General features: G+C 53.0%; 1 protein-coding gene across 1 annotated transcript in view; it reads left to right on the top strand.

Moving 5' to 3' along the window:
• Window positions 1-19,039, top strand: part of ABCA5 (ATP binding cassette subfamily A member 5) — a 279,957-nt gene that overhangs the window by 129,672 nt on the left and 131,246 nt on the right. The window contains exon 17 of the mRNA XM_075351788.1: window positions 15,331-15,450. Coding sequence (XP_075207903.1) covers window positions 15,331-15,450 — 120 coding nt within the window. The remainder of the gene's footprint in view (window positions 1-15,330; window positions 15,451-19,039) is intronic.

The raw sequence follows: 19,039 nt of genomic DNA, 5'->3' as shown, positions 1-19,039 counted from the left end.
GCGGTCCTGCACCTCCAGGGGTTGGCAGTGCTTCCTTACCTGGACGACCTTCTGGTCAAGGCTCCATCCAGCGCAGACTGTCAGCGGAGTGTCTCGCTCACTCTTGCCACTCTAGCCCAATTCGGGTGGCTTGTCAATCTTCCCAAATCCACTCTGACTACGACCCAGAGTCTCACGTACCTAGGGATGCAGTTCGAGACTTTGCTGGCACTTGTGAAGTTGCCCTTAATCAAACAGCAGTCTCTCCAGCTAGCGGTGCGCTCTCTGCTGCGGCCGTTATACCCTCAGGCGCCTGATGCAGGTGCTGGGTCAAATGGTGGCGTCCATGGAGGCTGTTCCCTTTGCCCAGTTCCATCTGCGCCCTCTGCAGCTGGACATTCTCCGCTGTTGGGACAAGCGGCCTTCCTCCTTACAGAGGTTAGTGGCTCTGTCGCCACGGACCAGGAGCTCTTTTCAGTGGTGGCTTCGGCCCCTCTCACTGTCCCAAGGGTGCTCCTTCCTGGCCCCGTCCTGGGTGATTCTCACCACGGATGCCAGTCTATCCGGCTGGGGAGCGGTATGTCTCCACCACAGAGCACAGGGCACTTGGACTCCGTCCGAGTCAGCCCTTTCAATCAATGTGCTGGAAACCAGAGCCGTGTTTCTAGCTCTCCTAGCTTTTCACCACCTGTTGGCGGGCAGGCACATTCGAGTCCAGTCAGACAACGCAACAGCGGTTGCCTACATCAATCACCAAGGCGGGACCCGCAGCCGCCTGGCAATGATGGAGGTACAACGCATCCTTCAATGGGCGGAGGACTCCAAGTCCACCATATCCGCAGTCCACATCCCAGGCGTGGAAAACTGGGAGGCAGATTATCTCAGCCGTCAATGCGTGGACGGTGGCGAGTGGTCCCTGCACCCGGCAGTGTTTCAGTCAATCTGCCGCAAATGGGGCACTCCGGACGTGGACCTAATGGCATCCCGTCACAACAACAAGGTTCCTGTTTACGTGGCTCGCTCCCACGATCCTCAGGCCTTCGCCGCGGACGATCTGGTTCAAGACTGGTCCCAGTTTCGTCTGTCCTACGTGTTTCCCCCTCTAGCTCTCTTGCCCAGAGTCCTGCACAAGATCAGAATGGAGGGCCGTCGAGTCATCCTCATTGCACCGGACTGGCCCAGGCGAGCTTGGTATCCGGACCTGCTCCAACTGTCCGTAGAGATGCCGTGGCATCTTCCGGACCGTCCAGACCTACTCTCGCAAGGTCCGTTTTTCCGCCCGAATTCTGTGGCCCTCAAGTTGACGGCGTGGCTCTTGAGTCCTGGATTTTGACGACTTCTGGTATCCCCCCTGAGGTCATCTCCACTATGACTCGGGCCCGTAAGTCTTCCTCCGCCAAGATCTATCACAGGACTTGGAAAATTTTCCTGTCCTGGTGTCGCTCTTCCGGCCATCCTCCTTGGCCATTCTCTTTGCCGACCCTTCTGTCTTTTCTACAGTCCGGTCTGCAGCTAGGACTGTCCCTCAACTCTCTCAAGGGACAAGTCTCAGCTCTGTCAGTACTGTTCCAGCGGCGTCTCGCCCGGCTGGCTCAAGTCCGCACCTTCATGCAAGGCGCGTCTCACATCATTCCGCCTTATCGGCGGCCCTTGGATTCCTGGGACCTTAACTTGGTCCTCACGGTATTGCAGAAACCCCCTTTTGAGCCTCTTAGGGAGGTTTCTTTGTATCGTCTTTCTCAGAAAGTGGCCTTTCTAGTTGCCATAACTTCTCTCAGGAGAGTCTCTGATTTGGCTGCGCTCTCCTCGGAGTCACCTTTTTTAGTTTTTCACCAAGACAAGGTGGTTCTCCGTCCGACTCCGGACTTTCTTCCTAAGGTGGTCTCTCCCTTCCACCTTAACCAGGACATTTCCTTACCTTCCTTCTGTCCGGCCCCTGTTCATCGCTTTGAAAAAGCGCTGCATACTCTAGATCTGGTGCGTGCTCTCCGGATTTATGTGTCTCGCACCGCTGCGCTTAGGCGGTGCACCTCTCTTTTTGTGCTAACCACAGGGCGGCGCAAGGGTCTCCCTGCCTCTAAGCCGACCTTGTCCCGTTGGATTAGATCGACCATTTCGGACGCCTACCAGAGTACTCAGGTGCCTCCCCCGCCGGGGATCAAAGCACACTCGACCAGAGCTGTCGGTGCCTCTTGGGCTTTTAGGCACCAGGCTACGGCTCAACAAGTCTGTCAGGCTGCCACTTGGACTAGCCTGCATACCTTCTCGAAGCACTACCAAGTGCATGCTCATGCTTCGGCAGATGCGAGCTTGGGCAGACGCATCCTTCAGGCGGCTGTCGCCCACTTGTGAAGTTAGGTTCTGCCTACTTCTTAGTTTTTCTGTTTATTTCCCACCCAGGGACTGCTTTGGAACGTCCCATGGTCTGGGTCTCCCAAAGGAACGATAAAGAAAAAGAGAATTTTGTTTACTTACCGTAAATTCTTTTTCTTATAGTTCCGTATTGGGAGACCCAGCTCCTTCCCTGTTGCCCGTTGGCAATTTTCTTGTTCCGTGTGTTATCACCGGCTGTTGTCAAGACAGAGTCTCCGGTTGTTCCGGCTCTTGCTCTGTTCTACTTGTGGGTGGCTATTCTCCTTCAGCTTTTGCACTAAACTGGCTGGGACTGGCTCACCAGGGGGTGTATAAGCTCAGAGGGAGGAGCTACACTTTTAAGTGTAGTACTTTGTGTGTCCTCCGGAGGCAGAAGCTAAACACCCATGGTCTGGGTCTCCCAATACGGAACTATAAGAAAAAGAATTTATGGTAAGTAAACAAAATTCTCTTTTTTTTAGCATTTTTAAATAAATAATTAAAAAAAAATAACATGCGATTCCCCCCAATTTTGATACCCAGCCAAGATAAAGCCTGACAGCTGTATGCTGGTATTCTCAGGCTGGAGAGACCCAGCCTAAAAATATCCACCTCCAACCGCCTGGAATTGCCGCATTCATTAGATGTGACAAGTCCGGTGCTTTACCCAGCTTTTCCCGAATGCCCTAGTGCGGTGGCAATCAGGGTAATAAGGGATTAATAACAGCGCACAGATGCTACTAAATTCTAGATTAATAATAGCAGGCGTCTATGAGACACCCCCCATCATTAATCTGTAGATGACAGTAAACAAACACAAATACTCAAAAAATTCTTTATTTGGAATAGAATACAAAAAACACCGTCTTTCATCATTTTATTAACCACTAACACCCCTGCAGGTCTGAAGAAATCCACACGAGATCCCACAACGATTTTAGCTCTGCTACATCTGAATCTCACAGCGAGTGGCCATAGAACGTGACTGCCCGCTGTGAGTGCAGAATGAATGAGCTGCGGTGAGCGATGACTGCAAGCAGACACTGTCATACAGGCTGGGGGTGCATCTGACTGCAACCAATCACAAAGGCCAGGTCGGCCGATGGGCGGGGAAATCCGTGCAGACGAAATTAGCAGCCCAGGGAGGCCAAAGGAGCAGCGTACAGCCGGGCTGGAGCCTTGGTAAGTATGATGCTCTTGCTTCATTCTTATTTCATTTATTTTTACTTTATTTTTTTATTTTCACGAGTGCCGGATCAGGATCAAACACCCGGAATTCCAGGCCCGGGTCCGGCACCCGGGCAACTTTGAAACCGCATGGGTCCGGAATTTTAGGGTGTGTGCCTATGATCAGGACTCACTGCATCCTTGACGCAGCGGGTCCAGACCTGTGGGACCACGAGTCTCCTCCGCAGGAGAACACAGGGGACCGCAGCTGCTTGTACCCACGATCAGGGATCTGTCGCTGTGGTCTCTCATTTGGGTTCTCCCTATGGAGGACACATGCGAATCCGCAGCAAACAATTGACATGCTGCAGCTTGGAAGCTGCACCGCAGATCAGTGTTTGCTGTGGAAAAAACAAGTGCAGTGGGCACGTGATTTCTAGAAATCCTGTCCACTATGCTTGTACTTTACAACGCAGCATTTCTTCAGCGCTCTATTGGGAGACCCAGACGATTGACGATTGGGGTATAGCTACTGCCCTCCGGAGGCCACACAAAGCACTACACTAAAAAGTGCAAGGCCCCTCCCCTTCTGGCTATACCCCCCCGTGGTATCACGGGTTCTCCAGTTTTCAAGCTTTGTGCGAAGGAGGTCAGACATCCACGCATAGCTCCACAGATTTTAGTCAGCAGTAGCTGCTGACTATTTCGGATGGAAGAAAAGAGGGCCCATATAGGGCCCCCAGCATGCTCCCTTCTCACCCGTTGATGGTGTTGTAAGGTTGAGGTACCTATTGCTGGTACGGAGGCTGGAGCCCACATGCTGTTTTCCTTCCACATCCCCCTGAGGGGCTCTGAGGAAGTGGGATCCTGCCGGCCTCAAAGCTCTGACGCCGGGCTCCATCCACAGACCCATTTGAACCTGCTGGATACGGAGCTGGAGTACCGTTCAGGGACATGGCCCTGCACCATTACAGGTACTCTGTGTCCCCGTACACACAGGCACAGCACACTCCAGACTTGCTGGGTGTGCTAGTGCGCCGGGGACAGTAAAGGGTTACAGTCACTGCAGCTTTGCTGAGTGACTTTGTGTTTTGGGAACTACCGCGCCGGACGCTCCGGGAGCGGCGGCGCGGCTGGGACTTGTAGTTCGCCGGGGACTGGGCGCCGACCGCGCTTTTACGGCGGCGGCGCTTATAAATCCAGTCCCCGGCTTCTGCGGCCTAGTGCCGCTTCGTTCCCGCCCCCTCCCTGTCACTCAGGGAAGGGGACAGGCGCTGAGCAATCAGCAGCGCCGAGGGCTGGAGCCTTTTTACATGCTCCAGCCCTCTCACTGCACACTGTCGGACGCCGGATTCCCGCTCTGCCTTGGGGGCACGCCCACGGCCCGCCCCTCCTCACATGAGCTGGGGAAGAAGCCGGCAGCCATTACTGCAGTCCGAGCTCGGACTTTCGGCACCAAGGCAGGACGGTGGCGATCATACACCCGCTTATAGGCGGGCGGTAAGAGGCACACATAGTGCTGACCACGATATAACTGCAGTGTGTACATGTGTTGTTTTTTACTGCATAGGTCGCTATATGCCCGCTTGGGGAGCGACACATCAGCAGCAGGAAAGCAGGTGTGCTAAGGCACAGGCTTTCTAGGCTGCTTGTATTGCACGACTGAGGTGTTCATTTGTGTTTATGCTTATATGCTATACATTGCACTGTACAGTCGCTAGTCTTAGCTATATTCTCCTGGAATGGCTAGACTACAGCAGCAGAAAACCAAGGGTGCTGGGGCACAGGTTTTTTTCTATGCTGCTTGTATTGCATGGGCTGCAGTGTGCATTTGTACTTGTGCTTGTATGCTATACATTGCACTGTATGGTCACTCTTCTGGGCCATATTCCCCGAGATGACTAGTCTACAGCAGCAGAAGAGCTGGGGTGCCAGGGCACAGGCTTCTATGCTGCTGGTATTGCATGTGCGGCAGTGTTCATTTGTACTTGTGCTTGTATGCTATACATTGCACTGTAGGGTCACTCTTCTGGGCTATATTCCCCTAGATGAGTAGTATACAGCAGCAGAAGAGCAGGGGTGCCAGGGCACAGGCTTCTATGCTGCTTGTATTGCTTGCGCTGCAGTGGTCTTTTGTACTTTATGCCTGTATGCTATACATTGCAATGTACGGTCACCAATCTTGGCTATATACTTCTAGATAGCTAGTCGGCAGCGGCAAAAAAGCAACACAGATTTCAGTGCTGTTTTTACTACATGGGATGCTGTTCATGACACCGTCCCATTGTGTGCATGCTCCCCTGTAGCACGTCGTCTGCCGGGGTCTCTAGCACTTCGTCTGCCGGGGCTCTACTAGTTGTGGCCAAAGAAACCTCCTGTCAACCCTGTCCATGGACAGGGACGGAGTAGTCATAATATAGAGACTTGCACCCATGGGCAATCTACTTGACCAAAAGGCAGCTCTTCAGGGCTTTGATACTGACATCGCTCTCAATCCGGATTCACCGGGTGGTAACGCCATACGGAATGATCCTATACCGTCCATCAATGGAAGGTTGGATCTTTCTCCCTCAGCTCCCCCAGTGGAGATAGGAGACGAACAGGAGAAGTTCCTTTTCAGTATCTCACGCAGATATTGAGTATTTTTCTGGCCACGCTGACTTCAGAGAAGCAGTCCAGGAACACCACGCTTACCAGATAAGCGTCTTCTCCAAACGTTTTTAGGATACACGTTATCCCTTTTCCCCTGACGTGGTCAGCGCTGGACCCAGGGTCCAAAGGTGGATTCTCCAATCTCCAGGCTTGCATATAGAGCCATAGTTGCACTGGAGATGGGGCTTCACTTAAAGATGCCATTCACAGACAGATGGACTCTGGTTGAAATCTGTCTAGGAGGCTATCGGCGTGTCGGTTGCTCCGGCATCCACAGCCGTATTGGCAACCTAACCTTTTCAGCTGTTCTTGCGCAGCTGACCTTGAGCAGGGACATCTGTACCGCAGAGGCGTCCGTAACCCCGCAATGTCTGCACTGCGACTTACCCTGTTAATACTGTCCTAAAAGTACAGTCGAGGTTTCGGTCCTTCCCAAGCTCCGGCAGGTCCCAATTGTCCTCGTGCAAAAGGGCTACAAAACCTCAGACGGGCTCAGATTCCGGCCGGGCTCAATCTCGCCCAAGGAAGGCAGTCGGAGGAACCGCTACCAAGGCGGTCTCCTCAGGACTCTCAGCTCTCTCTCTCTCTCTCTCTCCGCATCCGCGGTTGATGGCAGACTCCCCCGCCTTTGGCGACATTTAGCTGCCACAGGTCACAGACCGGTGGGTGACGGACATTGTGCTCACGTGCACAGGACAGTGTTCTGTTCTCGTCCTCCGACTCCATTCTTCAGAACGGCCCCACCTCTCCACCGAGCAGATGCCCTGCTGCAGGCGGTGGACGCGCTAAGAGCAGAAGGAGTGGTGATCCCTGTCCCCCCTCAGGAACGAGGGCGAGGGTTTGTACTCCAATCTCTTTGTGGCTCCAAAAATGGACGGTTCCTTCCGTCCTGTTCTGGTCCTGAAACTGCTCAACGAGCATGCGAACGCCAGGCGGTTCCGGATGGGATCCCTCCGATCCGTCATTGCCTCAATGTCTCGAGGAGACTTCCTTGCCTCAACAGACATCAAAGATGCCTATCTCCACGTGCCAATTGCTACGGAGCACCAACGTTTTCTACGTTTTGTGATAGGAGACGAACATCTTCAGTTCGTAGCTCTGCCATTCAGTCTGGCGACAGCCCCACGGGTGTTCACCAAGGTCATGGCAGCAGTGGTAGCAGTCTTGCACTCTCAGGGACACCCGGTGATCCCGTACTTGGACGATCTACTCGTCAAAGCACCCTCCCTCGAGGCATGCCAACGCAGCCTGAATGTTACGCTGGAGACTCTCCAGACTTACGGGTGGATCATCAATTTGGCAAGGTCAAATCTGTCTCCGACTCAATCACTAACGTATCTCGGCACGGAGTTTCATACTCTATCAGCCATAGTGAAGCTTCCGCTGAACCAGCAGTGTTCACTGCAGACAGAGGTGCAGTCTCTCCTTCAAGGCCAGTCGCACCCCTTAAGGCGCCTCATGCACTTCCTAAGGAAGATGGTGGCAGCCATCGAGGCAGTTCTCTTTGCGCAGTTTCATCTGCGCCAACGGCAATGGGACATTCTCCGCCAATGGGATGGGCAGTCAACCTCCCTGGACGGGAAGTCTCCCTTTCCCTGACGGCCGAGGACTCTCTGCAATAGTGGCTTATTCCCACCTCATTGTCATAGCCCCCATCCTGGGCAGTGGTCACGACAGATACGAGTCTGTCAGGGTGGGGAGCAGTTTGTCTCCGCCACATGGCTCAGGGGACGTGGACTCAGCAGGAGTCCACCCTTCAGATCGATGTTCTGGAAATCGGGGCAGGGTATCTTACCCTATTAGCTTTCCAGAAGTGGCTAGAAAGAGAGCAGATCCGAATCCAGTCGGACATCTCCACAGAGGTGGCATACATCAACCACCAAGGAGGGACACGCAGTCAGCAGTCTTCCAGGAAGTCCGGCGAATCCTCATGTGGGTGGAGGACACAGCATCCACCATATCCGCAGTTCACATCCCGGGCGTAGAAAACTGGGAAGCAGACTTCCTCAGTCGCCAGGGCATGGACGCGGGGGAATGGTCCCTTCACCCGGACGTGTTTCAGGAAATCTGTTGCCGCTGGGGGGTGCCGGACGTCGACCTAATGGCGTCTCGGCACACCAACAAGGTCCCGGCATTTATGGCACGATCGCGCGATCACAGAGCTCTGGCGGCAGACGCCTTAGTGCAAGATTGGTCGCAGTTCCGGCTCACATATGTGTTTCCACCTCTGGCACTCTTGCCCAGAGTACTGCGCAAAAATCAGATCCGATTGCAGCCGCGTCATACTCGTCGCACCAGACTGGCCGAGGAGATCGTGGTACCCGGATCTGTGGCATCTCACGGTCGGCCGACCGGGGTCACTACCAGACCGACCAGACTTACTGTCTCAAGGGCCGTTTTCTCCATCGGAACTCTGCGGCCCTGAACCTGACTGTGTGGCCTTTGTGTCCTGGATCCTAGCGTCTTCAGGATTATCCCAAGGGGTCGTTGCCACCATGAGACAGGCTAGGAAGCCCACGTCTGCTAAGATCTACCACAGAACGTGGAAGATTTTCTTAATCTGGTGCTCTACTCAGGGAGTGTCTCCCTGGCCATTTGCATTGCCTACTTTTTCTTTCCTTCCTACAATAGGAGTTAGAAAAGGGCTTGTCGCTAGACTCCCTCAAAGGGCAAGTCTCAGCACTATCCGTGTTTTTTCAGAAGCGTCTAGCACGTCTTTCTAAGGTGCGCACGTTCCCGCAGGGGGTTTGTCATATCGTACCCCCGTACAAGCGGCCGTTAGATCCATGGGATCTGAACAGGGTTCTAGTTGCTCTCCAGAAGCCGCCTTTCGAGCCTCTGAAGGAAGTTTCCTTTTCTCGCCTGTCACAGAAGGTGGCGTTTCTCGTTGCGATCACATCGCTTCGGCGAGTGTCTGAGCTGGCAGCTCTGTCATCCAAGGCTCCCTTCCTGGTGTTTTCACCAGGACAAGGTAGTGCTGCGCATCATTCCGGAGTTTCTCCCTAAGGTCGTATCCTCGTTTCATCTTAATCAGGATATCTCCTTACCGTCCTTTTGCACTCATCCGGTTCACCGGTATGAGAATGTTTACGTTTGCTAGATCTGGTGAGAGCACTCAGAATCTACATTTCCCGCACGGCGCCCATACGCCGTTCCGATGCCCTTGTCGCTGGTACGCGCAAGAGGTTGCAGGCTTCTAAAGCCACCCTGGCTCGATGGATCAAAGAACCAATTCTGGAAGCCTACCGTTCTGCAGGGCTTCCGGTTCTCTCAGGGCTGAAAGCCCATTCAACCAGAGCCGTGGGTGCGTCCTGGGCGCTACGACACCAGGCTTCGGCTCAACAGGTGTGCCAGGCAGCAACCTGGTCGAGTCTGCACACTTTCACCAAACATTATCAGGTGCATACCTATGCTTCGGCGGATGCCAGCTTAGGTAGAAGAGTCCTGCAGGCGGCAGTGACATCCCCGTAGGGGAGGGCTGTTTTGCAGCTCTAACATGAGGTATCTCTTTACCCACCCAGGGACAGCTTTTGGACGTCCCAATCGTCTGGGTCTCCCAATAGAGCGCTGAAGAAGAAGGGAATTTTGTTACTTACCGTAAATTCCTTTTCTTCTAGCTCTTATTGGGAGACCCAGCACCCGCCCTGTTGTCCTTCGGGATTTCTTGGTTGTTTGCGGGTACACATGTTGTTCATGTTGAACGGTTTTTCAGTTCTCCGACGTTATTCGGAGTTAATTTGTTTAAACCAGTTATTGGCTTCCTCCTTCTTGCTTTGGCACTAAAACTGGAGAACCCGTGATACCACGGGGGGGTATAGCCAGAAGGGGAGGGGCCTTGCACTTTTTAGTGTAGTGCTTTGTGTGGCCTCCGGAGGGCAGTAGCTATACCCCAATCGTCAATCGTCTGGGTCTCCCAATAAGAGCTAGAAGAAAAGGAATTTACGGTAAGTAACAAAATTCCCTTCTTTAGATGCAGCAAAAATACGCTACATCCAAAATGCTGCAGACACTGATCGTGGGCACGCACCCTTACAGTCCAGGTCAGCCCAGCTCTAACTCTGGCCCTTTAAGAGGAGGATTTGGAAATCGGCTCTTTGCTGTCTCAGTTTCTTTATATCTGTGTGAGACTTCCTGCCTCTGAGCTAGGACATACCACTATCATACCTCCCAACTTTGAAAGAATGGAAAGAGGGACAAAGTATGCGGCGCGCGTAGCGCGTCGCAGCAAATTTATAGGCCACGCCCATGCCCACACCTATAACCACTCCCAGTCAGCAATGACAATCATTGTTTTAGAAACAATAATTAAAAAAAATATACAGAGATTTATTTCTAAGTAGTAAATTAAAATATAAATGCAAACTTGGCCGTGTTACATTTAAACTAGAATATTTTAGACCACAAAATTCTGTTTTAAAGCAGATCTTTCCCCTAAATCTGCCCCATGTACAAAACTGCAGACTTCATGACAGATCCGCTCTATTAGATAAAATATCTGTAATACTGTGCTTTTGGTTAATGGGAGGAATTAGTGAATATGGGCAACTTACTGTTCTGATTGTTCCAATTGTAGAGACACAGGGGTCAGTGGGTGCTCTCGTCTGCTGATCCAGTCGCCTTTAAAAAGACAGCAAGGCCCAGGGCTCATCCCAACTGAACGCCTGACATCCTTAATCCCTCCCTCTCCTCCTCAGCTGTGATCCGATCGCAGGATCAGATCACAGTGTAATGGCTCACGCTCATAGCACAGCAGGAGCCGAGGGTCATTAGCATATGTCATCACGTGATATGCCACTGTGACCTCAGCTTGGTATGTGCGCAGTGCGGAAAAGAACACACCCTCTGGCAGACTGGAGAAATCTAAACACTGTGTTTGTAAAAAAAAAAAATGCATCCAAAACGCATGCATTTTGGATGCATTTTCCATGTGTTTTGCATGCATTTTTGGCAGTGCGTTCCCCCGTCAATTCAGCTCTGCTACATGCCCGCTGACAGCAGACAGAGTCGCGCGATGAGAATGAACTCGGATGAACTTCACCCGACTTCATTGTCACCCCGCGGCTCTGTCTGTTGCGTCCTGGTTAGCGGTCAACCGGTGAAGGACTCACCGGTGACCGCAAATCCCCTGAGTGACTGAAGTGAGCAGTGCGATCAGCGGTGCCATCACTCAAGTTACCCGCGGCCAGCTGGAGTCCTCCATCTGAGACCGCAACTCACCTGTGATGTCATCGCTGATCGCGCTGCTCACTTCAGTCACTCAGGCAACTTGCTGTAACAGTTGGAGGATCCAGCGGTGGCCGCGGGTAACCTGAGTGACGTCATCGCTGATTGTGCGGCTCACTTCAGTTGCTGCGTGGAGCTGATAGAGAGCGGTCTGGTCTGTGACCACTCCTGTCAGCTTCATGTAGCAGAGCTGGATGCGTCGCGGAACCTCATGTGGATTACGTCGGACCTGGAGGGGTATTTGGGAATTAATAAAGTGGTGAAAGAGGGTGGGGTTTTTTTGTCTTTTATTCCAAATAAAAGGATTTTTTGGATGTGTGTGTTTATTTTCTTTAACTTACAGGTTAATCATGGAAGGTTTCTCAGGGAGACGCCTGCCATGATTAACCTAGGACTTAGTGGCAGCTATGGGCTGCCATTAACTCCTTATTACCCCGATTGCCATCGTACCAGGTCAATTCTGGATGAGCCGGGTAGAGTCCCAGGACTGGCACATCTAATGGATTTGGCAATTCCGCACGGCTGCTGGCTGATAGTTAGGCTGGGGTGCTCCCCATAATGTGGAGCTCCCCATCCTGAGAATTCCAGCCTTGAGCCGTGTGGCTTTACCCTGGCTGGTATCAAAATTGGGGGGGGGGGGAGACCGCACGTCGTTTTTTTTAATTATTTATTTTACTCCACAATATAGACCTGCCCACCGGCGGCTGTAATTGGTTGCAGTGAGACAGCTGTCACTCAGCGTGGGGGCGTGTCTGACTGTAACCAATCATAGGTGCTGGTGGGCGGGGAAAGCAGGGAACATGAGATGGAATAATGAGCGGCCGGCATTTTCAAAAGAGTAAAAGCCGCCGGAGCAGTGTGAACGCTGTGCAGCGAGACGCCAGTGAGCTGTGAGTAAGAGAGGGGGGCAGACCGACCGACGATAGTACAGCTAGTACACACATATATTTTAAGAAAAATTTACAAAATTCACATGAACAGACGTAAATCTACACACAGTCATACACACATCATACACACAGACACATTAGAGGTATTAATATGGGGAAGTCGGCAGCAGCCTTACTCACCTCCCCCGCTTGTCTTCGTCCAGCTCCTCCAGGGTATGTGGCTGTGCAGGCCGCACTGCGTGATGGCTGGGGGCAAATACAGCACAGGGGGCATAGACAGCACTGGGTGGGGCATATATGTTACTGGGGTCACCAGGGGGTATACATATTACTCGGGGTGCATAGACATCACTGAGGGCATCCATGTTACTCAGGTGGCAAACACATTACTGGGGTCAGTGGGGGGGGCATACACATTATTAGGGGAATAAACATTACTGGGGTCAGTGGAGGGGGCATAAACATTACTCGGGTCCGTGGGGGGGGGGCATACACATTACTGGGAGCCTAGATACTGACAGTGGTGGCCTGTGGGGCATACATACTGGCCCTAGGGATGCTTAAGGCACAGGCTGGCAGCAGTGGAAGACGCTCAGGGCCCAAGCTGGCAGCACTGGAGGGTGCTGAGGGCATAAGCTTGCAGCACTGCGGGGGGGGCGCTGAGGGCACAGGCTGGCAGCACTGCGGCGGGGCACTGAGGGCACAAGCTGGCAGTACTTGGGGGAACTGAGGGCACAGGATGGCAGCACTGGGGGGGCACTGAGGGCTACTCTGGTTGCTTTCTCTGAGTCCCCTCTGTTGCTGCTTTTTTCTAATGCAGGTACAGGGGGACCTGAGAAGACAAGTGCTGTACTCTCCCCTGCTCCCCCCTCCTGCACTCACTCTGCACTGTCCTCCTGCACTCACTCTGCACTGTCCTCCTGCACTCACTCTGCTCTCCCCTCTTGCACTCACTCTTCTCTCCCCTCCTGCACTCACTCTGCTCTCCCCTCCTGCACTCACTCTGCTCTCCCCTCCTGCACTCACTCTGCTCTCCCCTCCTGCACTCACTCTGCTCTCCCCTCCTGCACCCACTCTGCTCTGTCCTCCTGCACTCACTCTGCACTGTCCTCCTGCACTCACTCTGCACTGTCCTCCTGCACTCACTCTGCACTGTCCTCCTGCACTCACTCTGCACTGTCCTCCTGCACTCACTCTGCACTGTCCTCCTGCACTCACTCTGCACTCTCCTCCTGCACTCACACTGCACTGTCCTCCTGCACTCACTCTGCTCTCCCCTCCTGCACTCACTCTGCTCTCCCCTCCTGCACTCACTCTTCTCTCCCCTCCTGCACTCACTCTTATCTCCCCTCCTGCACTCACTCTTCTCTCCCCTCCTGCACTCACTCTGCTCTCCTCTCCTGCACTCACTCTGCTCTCCCCTCCTGCACTCACTCTGCACTGTCCTCCTGCACTCACTCTGCTCTCCCCTCCTGCACTCACTCTGCTCTCCCCTCCTGCACTCACTCTGCACTATCCTCCTGCACTCACTCTGCACTATCCTCCTGCACTCACACTGCTCTCCCCTCCTGCACTCACTCTGCTCTCCCCTCCTGCACTCACTCTGCACTGTCCTCCTGCACTCACTCTGCACTGTCCTTCTGCACTCACTCTGCTCTCCCCTCCTGCACTCACTCTGCACTATCCTCCTGCACTCACTCTGCACTGTCCTCCTGCACTCACTCTGCGCTGTCCTCCTGCACTCACTCTGCGCTGTCCTCCTGCACTCACTCTGCGCTGTCCTCCTGCACTCACTCTGCGCTGTCCTCCTGCACTCACTCTGCGCTGTCCTCCTGCACTCACTCTGCACTGTCCTCCTGCACTCACTCTGCCCTGTCCTCCTGCACTCACTCTGCACTGTCCTCCTGCACTCACTCTGCACTGTCCTCCTGCACTCACTCTGCACTGTCCTCCTGCACTCACTCTGCACTGTCCTCCTGCACTCACTCTGCACTGTCCTCCTGCACTCACTCTGCACTGTCCTCCTGCACTCACTCTGCACTATCCTCCTGCACTCACTCTGCACTATCCTCCTGCACTCACTCTGCTCTCCCCTCCTGCACTCACTCTGCGCTGTGCTCCTGCACTCACTCTGCGCTGTCCTCCTGCACTCACTCTGCGCTGTCCTCCTGCACTCACTCTGCGCTGTCCTCCTGCACTCACTCTGCGCTGTCCTCCTGCACTCACTCTGCGCTGTCCTCCTGCACTCACTCTGCGCTGTCCTCCTGCACTCACTCTGCGCTGTCCTCCTGCACTGTCCTCCTGCACTCACACTGCTCACTCACACTGCTCTCTCCCTGCTGCTGCTCTTACCTCAGTTGCAGAACAAACGAAGCAGCCGCTGTGGAGAGCCGGTCACGTGTGAGAATCCTGGGCAGAAGAGGCAGGCAAAGGGGGCGTGGCCAGCATAGAACGAGAAGCAGGAGGGGACAAGGAAGACATCCCGAGGAGTGTATGTGTCCAGCATTCAGAGAGGGCGTGGACGACAGCAAAGAGGCGTGCCCACCAGCATAGATGCCATGGAAGTCATCCAGAAAGTGTGGCCTGCATCCGGAGGGGGCGTGGTCGGCAGAGTGCGGGGGCGTGGCAGCTGCCTCTCACTACACTGCGGGATTACGGAGCTCCCGGGCGTGAGAACGGGACTGGACTATAAAACCGGGGCTGTCCCGCTGTATCCGGGACGGTTGGGAGGTATGCACTATGCGGGGCGACACTGTCAGCAGTGGTGAGATCTGTGCTGTTGTCCTTCTTCCTTCTGGATGTAGTGATATATGAAGCAATGTAAGATGGGTTCCTGTATATTTTGAAGCAGCGGGAGAAGGCGGAAAGAAGAAACAGCTATAGGAGTAATGCCCATCACAGCTTCTCGGCAGTGTGTTTGCTCTGTGCTTTGTGTATATAGTAAGAGAGACTCCGATAAATGATATAGGGGTAGCACACACTGTACAGTACCTCCAGTTCTTTATTTTAGTGCATTATTATATATACATGTCCTAGATGCCCCAATAACAATGATTTTGTGTTTCAGGATTATTTTCTGCTCTGGACAATGGTTGCAGCTTAGGAGTGATGACGTACGGCGTTTCTATCACTACGCTGGAAGACGTCTTCTTCAAACTGGAAGCGGACACTGATGGGGATCAGACCGGTCAGTACCGGCGATCACTTACTCCATGCTTAGAGGTGGAGCACGTGGCTGCCAGACACATCTAACTTCATGGGAAACACCTTAGGCTAAGTTCACACTTCCGTAGTTTTGCATCACTCACAATCCGTAGCCTTGAGGAATTACGGTATCCTGCAAAATATTTTGCAGGAATCCTGTTTTTCCCCATAGGCTTCTATTAGTGACGGATTGTGACTGATGATGCTGCGTTGCATCCGCTGCGTCGCGGTCAGTCGTTTTTTAACTGACCACCGGGCGAGAGCAACGCAGCCTGTAACGTTTTTTGAGCAGCGCGATCCGTAGGATTTCGCTGCGCATGCGCTCTCTGGCTCCCCGCCCCCGTAACCAGGATAAACATCGGGTAACCAAGCAATGCGCTTTGGTTAGTTACCCAATATTTACAGTGGTTACGGGTGTAGGGAGCCCGCGCTAAGCTGGTATCCAAGATAAATATCGGGTAACCAAACAAACAGTGCTTTGGTTTTAGTTACCCGATATTTACCCTGGATACAGTGTGCAAGGAGGCCGACACTTCACCACTCGGCTCCACCCCCTCCCGTACTCCGCATGTGTACACACACACTCACACACACTCACTTGTCCCCAGCCCTGCAGTCCCCGCGGCACTGACGTCCTCAGCTCCACGGCCCCGCTCGGCTCCGCCCCCTCGCGCTCCGCCCCCTCCCGCACTCCGCATGTACACACGCATGTAGACACACACACACACACACACACACACACACACACTCACTCACTCACCTGTCCCTAGCCATGCAGACCGCGGCACTGACGTCCTCAACTCCGCCCCCGAACTCCACCCCCGAACACCGCCCCCCTGCACACAACGGAGTCCGACAATGAAATTCTTTCCTTTGTCATCCGTTGTACAACGCATCAGTCACATGCGTCAAGCAACGCATGTGACTGATGCAAAACAACGGAAGTGTGAACTTAGCCTAACAGTATCAGTCTGATCAGGTTTAGATTAATATACAGCTCAAACCCCCAGGGGCCCAAGTAGCAGCTCTGTATTCCGACTGATCAGCTCCACTAGGGTCTGGTAATTTAGGGACCAGTCTGGGGTCTGGTAATTTGGGGACCAGTCTGGGGTCTGGTAATTTAGGGACCAGTCTGGGGTCTGGTAATTTAGGGACCAGTCTGGGGTCTGGTAATTTAGGGACCAGTCTGGGGTCTGGTGTCTGGTAATTTAGGGACCAGTCTGGGGTCTGGTGTCTGGTAATTTAGGGACCAGTCTGGGGTCTGGTTTATTTAGGGACCAGTCTGGGGTCTGGTAATTTAGGGATCAGTCTGGGGTCTGGTGTCTGGTAATTTAGGGACCAGTCTGGGGTCTGGTAATTTAGGGACCAGTCTGGGGTCTGGTAATTTAGGGACCAGTCTGGGGTCTGGTGTCTGGTAATTTAGGGACCAGTCTGGGGTCTGGTGTCTGGTAATTTAGGGACCAGTCTGGGGTCTGGTTTATTTAGGGATCAGTCTAGGGTCTGGTAATTTGGGGGTGTGGTCTTGGGTTTTATCATTTAAAGATCTGGTTGGGATTCTGATCATTGAGAGGGTTGTTCTTTGCTATGATGATAACATGGTCTGGTCTGGGGTATTCACTATATAATGCTGCATCTGTCATTCCATCCGAAGCCTGGATGGCCAGAGGACACATCCCCAGCTACTGAATGGCTTCAGCATGGCAAAAAGATACGCCCCGAGCTCCTGATTGGCTTCAGAGTGCACTAGAGACCTGCCCCATTCAGTCACAGGCCACGCCTCTTTACTTCTGCAGAACTAAGCTGCTGAGGTAAAGTGAAAGCTGAGCTCTGATTGGTTGCTATGGACAACTAGACCCTTATCAAATAGTGATGGGCAGTCCGGCTCTTTTTGCTGATCCGGTTCCCATGGCTCCGCTCACCAAAAAGAGACGGTTCTTTTGGCTCGTTGATGGCTCCCTTTTAAATATGTGTTCACCGCAGGTGAAGACATATTTAAGCTTGTGTTAATGCCGCCGAAACCCCGCCCACCCACAACGGGCCAATTATTTTGTCGAGTGGGCTGGTTTTTGTTCAGGTGGGCGGGGTTTCGTCCACCAAACACCCAAATTTTACGCCCAGTGAGAGCCGTTTAGAGAATTTGGTGGCTCTCACTGGGGATCCGGCTCCTCTTAGTCACAGCAGGGAGCCGGATCTTTGTGTCGGATCGTTCAAGACATATCACTATGATCAAGCATAATCAATAATAATGGAGTCTCAGAGCAGGACGCCTCTGCAGCAGGAGGAGGAGGAGCTGCTGAAGCAGGTACAGCAGTGCGAGGGCCAGCTAAGGTCACTGACGTCACTGCACCGACCACAAGGGTGCGCACTGCTGCTCTCTTACCTACCAATACACACACACACACTCTATATGCAGTCAATTCACTGACGTTACTCCGCTGACCACAAGGGTGCGCACTGCTGCTCTCTTACCTACCAATACACACACACACACACACTCTATATGCAGTCAATTCACTGACTTTACTCCGCTGACCACAAGGGTGCGGACTGCTGCTCTCTTACCTGCCAATACACACACTCTATATGCAGTCAATACACTGACGTTACTTTGCTGACCACAAGGGTGTGCACTGGTGCTCTCTGTTATCTGCCAATACACACTCATACACACATATATGTGGCCAGTTCACTGACGTCACTGCACCAACCACAAGGGTGTGCACTGCTTGTGTGTTTGTGTGTGTGTGTGTGTGTTGGCAGATAACACACACTCACATATATACACTCATACATGCGCGCGCACACACACATATATGCAGCCAATTCACTGACATCAATTGTGCCGGCCACAAGGGTGTGCGCTGCTTCTCTCTGTTATCTGCCAATACACACACACACACACACACACTCTCACACACACACACACACACACACTCTCACACACACTCTCACATATATACACTCATACATACGCACACACACACATATGCAGCCAATTCACTGACATTACTGTGCCGGCCACAAAGGTGTGCGCTGCTTCTCTCTGTTATCTGCCAATACACACACACACTCTCTCTCACATATATACACTCATACATGCGCACACACACACATATATGCAGCCAATTCACTGACATCACTGTCCCAGCCACAAGGGTGTGTGCTGCTATTCACTGTTATCGTACTTTACACGTTGCGACATCACTACCGATATATCGTCGGGGGTCACGGTTATTGTAGCGGTAAATTGTAATTCCTAGGAGCGACAATGAACGAGCGCAAAACAGTCAAAATTCGCTGATCTGTGTCACATCGTTCATTTCCATAATGTCGCTCCAGCTGCAGAAACAATGTTTGTCGTTCCTGCAGCACACACATCGCTGTGTGTGAAGCCGCAGGAACGACAAACATCTCCTTACCTGCGTCCACCGTCAATGCGGAAAGAAGGAGGTGGGCGGGTTGTTACGTCCCGCTCATCCCCGCCCCTCTGCTACTATTGGCCAGCCGCTTAGTGACGCACCTCCTACTTGAAGGAGGGATTGTTCGGCGGTCACCGCGACGTCGCCGACAAG

This window comes from Anomaloglossus baeobatrachus, chromosome 5 (assembly GCF_048569485.1).
Source record: "Anomaloglossus baeobatrachus isolate aAnoBae1 chromosome 5, aAnoBae1.hap1, whole genome shotgun sequence".
NCBI lineage: Eukaryota > Metazoa > Chordata > Amphibia > Anura > Aromobatidae > Anomaloglossus > Anomaloglossus baeobatrachus.
This window is presented reverse-complemented; position numbering and strand designations above follow the sequence as displayed.